The sequence below is a fragment of the Lactuca serriola genome, chromosome 5, assembly GCF_051521515.1.
Source record: "Lactuca serriola cultivar US96UC23 chromosome 5, Lser_US96UC23_V15, whole genome shotgun sequence".
NCBI lineage: Eukaryota > Viridiplantae > Streptophyta > Magnoliopsida > Asterales > Asteraceae > Lactuca > Lactuca serriola.
The window spans coordinates 258,581,980-258,588,055 of record NC_136412.1 but is presented as its reverse complement, the minus strand read 5'-3'; the positions used below and the strand labels follow the sequence as shown (position 1 = coordinate 258,588,055).

At 34.7% G+C, this 6,076-nt stretch overlaps 1 protein-coding gene across 2 annotated transcripts; it reads right to left on the bottom strand.

The window, feature by feature from the left end:
* Positions 1–2,203: 2,203 nt before the first annotated feature.
* On the bottom strand, positions 2,204–5,241 carry RBP47B (RNA-binding protein 47B). Of its 2 annotated transcripts, none has more exons than XM_079002230.1 (6): positions 4,644–5,241; positions 3,830–4,322; positions 3,678–3,760; positions 3,474–3,604; positions 3,200–3,296; positions 2,204–2,552 (listed from the first exon to the last, which is right to left on the bottom strand). In XM_079002230.1, exons 1-6 carry the CDS (start codon positions 5,001–5,003, stop codon positions 2,385–2,387), a joined length of 1,332 nt encoding a protein of 443 aa, XP_078858356.1. In that variant the 5' UTR covers positions 5,004–5,241; the 3' UTR covers positions 2,204–2,384. The 2 variants fall into 2 exon arrangements, with proteins under 2 accessions (XP_078858356.1, XP_078858357.1); XM_079002231.1 differs by having other exon boundaries at positions 3,678–3,748.
* Between the last annotated feature and the right edge of the window lie 835 nt (positions 5,242–6,076).

Genomic DNA, 6,076 nt, shown 5'->3' with positions numbered 1-6,076 from the left:
TATTATAAGTTAGGGTTTTAGTTTTGAGCTCCCTTTTGCCATGCAAAGGCATACAGTTGGAGACTTTATGGTTTGGAGTGCCTTTTGAGATTAGATATGAGTTAGGATTGAAAGGTCTTAATGAGTTAGGACCTCAAAAGTGATTTTTGAGGGATTGTTGGTTATGTCGTGCGTAACTTAGGTTACACCCAACGTAACCTCTTCTGATTTTGTCAATTGGAATGGTGATCTACGCCATGCGTAAGTCAACTAAGGTTTGACTTTTAACTTTTTTGGGTTTTTAGTCAACTATGAGGGCTGGACTTAGGAAGGGCAAAATGGTCTTTTTCCTAATTGAGAATTAGACTGGTATTTGGACTAGTGGAGCTAGAGTATTTGCCTTATTTGTTAATTAGGGTTATGTGATGTGATTAATAGGAGTTTAGTATCGGCAGATCGGGAGTGGGATTTAGCATTCTTTTACGCTATGTAAGTCTTCCCACTATGCTTGTGGGTCAAAGGCACAAATGCCGACGCACTAAATTGTGTATGTAGGATGCTAACTTTATTTGTGACTTTTTCATGTTTGTATGATTTGGTTGAAAGATACCCTAGGGTTGGGCCCCAAGGCTAGGCCTAATATTGTATGAATTGGATTGAAATAAACCCTAGGATTAGGCCCATAATGGTATATTGCATTGGATCATACCCCAGGGCTAGGCTCAGTTGTATGTTTGGTATGTGGTACTTTGGGAAACTCACTAAGTTGTGTGTTTACAATTTATGTTTATGGTTTCAGGTACTTCTGGTTCGAAAGGGAAGGACCCGACGTGATGACAGAACATATATCTCATGATTTCGCACTTGTTTTCATATGTACTCTGATGTTTTGTTGACATTTTATTTTGTGGTTGACTTTGTGATACATCATGTGTGAATTTAATGGTTTTAAAAACGAAAAATTTTATTACTGTTTTTGGGTTGTTACACTTCTATCATGTTAAATTCTTGAATATGATAAATCAACATAGTTCAGGGGCTGAATTGTAAAATCTAGAAAGTGTAACCTTAAGCTATCCATACCGAACAACTTCATATTTATTATGTAAGAGGTAAATCAAATACTCAACGATGCAGCTGGATATAAAAGAATTGACCAAGTAGGAAGGAACTCTCATGGAGGAGTGAAACTACAACTAAGCAACCACACACTATGATTGCCAAGGCTAGACTCAAACCTACATATTGCAACATGGTCGGGGTTATCGGGGATCTTAATACCCTTCCCATACTTATGAAGTCCGGGTTTGAAAACAATAATTATTACACTCCCCCTCTTCTAATTATGGGATTCTTCATTCTCAAGAGGATTCCATGGTCAAATTGGTTTGGATACATGTTTTTTTAGCCCTATTTAAACCAGATCTTTTGTTTGTACTAAATCTCAAACATACCACCCCATAAACAATCGCGCCCTAGGAGCCAAATATAATTTCCTTTATGTACAACAACTTTACATTTATATGGTGGCATTGGTGCAGATGCTCCAACCGGTCTCAGAGCCCTATAAATTTTGTCATGAATTCTCCCTTGGTTGTATCACTTTTTTTTCCTACACTCTAGCTTATCGTTTTAAATTATTTGGTGTTTTGCATTTTGTTTATTCATCTTATCATTTTATTCAAATTTAAAAACAAATCTTCCAATCTTTAGGCCTACTTTTTTAAACATTTTTTATTTCTATTTTACAATCACAACTTCAACCAATCTAAATGATGTGACCCGATGGTCCTAATGATCTAGAAGACTAGAACTATTTGGTTTGGACTCTAAGCTACTAATCCAGCATATAGTAGAAATTATATGTAACACAACCCACTCAAATTCATCCACATCGCACAAAAGAAGAAAAGAAAAGCTGTTACTCTCTGCAACTTTAAAGCATATGGAAGCACTTGTAAACTCCAAAAACTAACTTATAAAGTATCTAGCTCAAATTAAAGTAAAAGTCCGACTTCAATAGATAAAGCATACTGTAGACCAAAAAAAAAGTTCTGAAACATATATCTATCAACAAAAGCTACAAATCTTTAAAGGGTAATGCCCAGAAGGCCCAAAGGACTGGAGGAATCACTTTTATATATACGACTAAAGAAACAAAATCCGGGGCACCTCAAAACAAAAACTTGCAACACCAAAACCCTTATCAACACAAAAAAGTAAGTAGAATCAAAAGCTCAAATGTCCTAATTAATTAACTGTCTTTAAGCAGTAATATAGAAAAAGAATGGCTCACAAAATTCCAGTTACATTCATAGAGAAATATATATCCCACAAAAGGAACATTAATAGGTTTTTAAAATCTTATCATATGGTGTTCAGACTTTGAATAAAATCGAGGAAGATCAGCTCACAGGCTGCTGATGGTGGTTGTACCCGTTTGATTCATAAGTGGAAGCATCTGCACCTCCATACATACCGGAATCTTGAGTCTGTTGTCCACCATATCCATAACCACCACCACCATAACCACCTTGCTTCTGGTAGTAGTTTCCATTGGAACCACCCATCCTCTGTCATTTCAAATACACAAAGTTAAAATAAAATATATCAGAAAATATCATTCTGGGTCCCCATTTATTCCACATTAAAGTGGATATATAATCATAACCTAAATAAATCAGAAAATCATTACAACAAAGAAATACGCAAGAAAGGTCATACGTTATAATAAATGTTTCAAGTTATTTTAGAAAATAAAATCGCATGACATAAATATTTTATAGTTTTTAATTCTACTGTATATACTGTTTAATAATAACTAATAAATCTTTGTTGGAGTACTTGACTTTTAGATGTAGACAGTTATTCTTTTTTTTTTTTTTTTTGAAATGACCACCAACCTACTACAACATTTTAAGCATCTTTTTTAACCTTAAATGGATTATCAACAATTAATGCTCTTACATTTATTAGTTTCTAGTAAACTAGAGATTTGACTCAGCATCTTTTCTATTGCAGTAACTCTAGAAATTATACTATTAGGCAATCATAATCAAAATAAGTTATTGCTTTATAACTGACTTCAAATTAATTATCACAATATCAAAAATACACTTTATCAAAAAAAAAGTAATCAATTTTTAAATAAGTTAACAATCTATATTATATATCAATATCAATCTAACTTTTAATTCCATTAGCCAAAACAAATATATACCTGTCTGTTAGCAGGAGTTTTACCCCACGATATACGAACAGTCTGCTTCCCTATCACTGTCCCATGCATGTTCTGAATTGCATCCTCGGCACTGCTTCTATATAACACAAATCCAAAATAAATAAATAAATAATTAACAAAATCAACACTCCCAAATCTTCTATTAATTTTACTGTTCGGAATCTTTAATGTTTACTACTTCCTATTTAATACTATTTCTTTTAATAATAATATATATATATATATAAGTCTAAAAAGCTAAATAAAGAATTACCTGCTTGCAAATTGCACAAAACCACATCCTTTTCCTAGAGGTATTTTAATAGATAAAATCTCTCCACATTGAGAAAATGTTTGCCTCAAGTCTTCATCAGTAACCTCAGAGTCAAGTCCCCCTACAAATATCTATTGAAAAAAAAAAGGTTAAACATTTCAGTAAACTAAAACAAATTAAGAAGTTAATTCCGATCAAACTCACTGTTGTGTTTGAAGAATCTCCATCAGACTGAGAGTTTTGAGGAATAGCACCAAATCCACCATTTCCACCAGCTAATAAAACAGCTAAAAGTACAAAACAATTACATATGCAGTTTTTTAAAATCAGTTTGGGAATGCTAAATATGGATTTACCTTGAGATGAGTATTGTTGTTGTCCATATTGTTGTTGAATAGGTGCCTTTTTAGGGGTTGCAACACCAATGCGCATAGGCCTACTTGAACAATACTGACCATTCATTTCATTCATAGCCCTTGTTTTTTCATTTTCATCACTAAACCTAACAAATCCATACCCTTTTGAACACCCGGTGTTTGTATCAACAACAACTTTGGCACCTTTCACAGAAGGATATCTACCAGCAAATGTTTCATAAAGAATTGTATCAGTAACATCTGGAGCTAAATCTCCTATGAATATAGAAAGATCTGAGCCTATTTCTGCGCGTTTTTCTCCAGTACTGAAGCTAGCCCAGTTCAATCGGAAAGCTTGATCTGTAGTTGGCATCATTGTTCCATTGTAGCTTTGAAGGACTTTGTCTGCAGCTTCATGAGACAAGAACTCGATGAATCCATAACGCTCTGATTGACCAGTCTGCTTGTTGCGAATCAGCTTAATGGATGATACCTGCAAATTTCAATTAGGGCATTAAACACAGAAATCCAATTTCGAGAGACCTTCAAGGATCTTAATTTCTTTGGGATTTATATGCAACGAAATCTATAAAATGTTTGCATATGAAGACTACTAGTTTTGGCATGGTGAGAAAGGCTTTTTTTGGAATGAGAAGAATAAATCTAAATCCCTTCCTGCTACCGAATTGTACTCTTGGCTTTTCAATTCACACAAAATACATTCCACAAACGACAAAAGTACATATTCACTGAATAAAGAATCAACGTTGCACAATAATGGAAAGAACGCGGAATAAAAAGTCAAAACCCTAACCTCGCCGGTCTGTGCGAAGCACGACTGAAGGTAAGCTTCGTCCATCCAGTGTTGTAGATCGCCAACCCAGATCGTCTTATTATCTTCGCTCGAAGTCTGAATCTGATTGCCTTTTTGCGATTGTTGCGACTGCTGTTGCTGATACTGCTGCTGCTGATAATGATAAGGCATGTAGTGTGGCGGTGGTTGTTGGTACATCATCGCCGGATGATGCATCCCCATTGACGCAGCCGCCGCCGGATACTGCTGCATCGCTAACCATTGTTGTTGCTGGAACTGCTGCATCGCCAACCACTGTTGCTGTTGCTGCTGTTGTTGCTGAGTCAAATCACCGCCGCCGCTGCCGTTGGTTGGCTGCATCTTGAAATCCTTTTCTGTGTTAACTCCTCTCCTCTCCTCCGTTATCTTCTCTTCTCTCGTACCTAAAACTCTGCGACGGTATATTAAGGTGTAGAGAGAGGAAGACGACGACGGAGGGCTGGCCGGAGAGACGAACCAGAGTTCCTTGTTTGTGAGAGGGAAGGATGAAGGGAAAGAGATGTGAAAGACGGCTTACGAAGATTAAGAAGAATATCTAAATCTTACACTCAACCTCCTCCATCTTTTTTCGTTAGTAGATTTGAAGTCCCTTTTGATTCTATAAATCCAATTGCAACCCAAAACCATCAAATCTCTTGAATGAACATAAAAGGTTCCATTACTCATTTTATAATGTCATATTCATTTTATTCTTATATCAAGTGAATATAAGTTGTTGGTTATAATCACATATCCATTTGATGTTGCAACGTAGCCAACAAAATAGACTTTTCCTTTAAACAAAACATTAAGATATCTGGTATGTATGCTTGTATGCATCCAAAAGATTAACATGACATGATATCTCACATGTAAATATCGTCCTAAATATATATATATATATATATATATATATATATATATATATATATATATATATATATGGGGAATTTTTCTTGATTTGTAATGTGGTAATGAAACTGTATTTTTAGAATAAATACTTTGTAGATAATACATATATTTATCATAATCTAACTTTTTTTGCTTTAAAATTTTAGACATTTTGTCACATACATAAGTAATCATAAAAAATATATAATAAATAAAAAATAAAAAACATAAAAAAGTGGTTACTTGTTTTGACATTTTGGTCTATTGAAAGAAGCTTAGGGTAAGCATAAAAATTCATGAAATACAAGATTAAATCCATAAAATAAAAGGGGTGTAAGTGTAAATAAGATGTGAAAAAAGGGGTTGTTGGATCTGGGAAATTGCCCTATGGTATTTGCTGCTGCATTGTTTTTCACGAGGATTATTTAGGGCCGTTGGATTGGAGGATTTGTGATTTTCGGCAATCAACCGTACCTATTGAAGGGACTTATGTCTGATTAGCCAACAGCTACTTGATGTGGGGC

Coding starts and splice junctions, on each gene's coding strand:
- RBP47B (XM_079002230.1), bottom strand. CDS start 5,003: ATGCAGCCAACCAACGGCAGCGGCGGCGGTGATTTGACTCAGCAACAA. Junction 3,761..3,829: donor ACAACAATACTCATCTCAAG/GTAAATCCATAT, acceptor TTGTACTTTTAG/CTGTTTTATTAGCTGGTGGA. Junction 3,297..3,473: donor TTTGTGCAATTTGCAAGCAG/GTAATTCTTTAT, acceptor TGTGTTATATAG/AAGCAGTGCCGAGGATGCAA.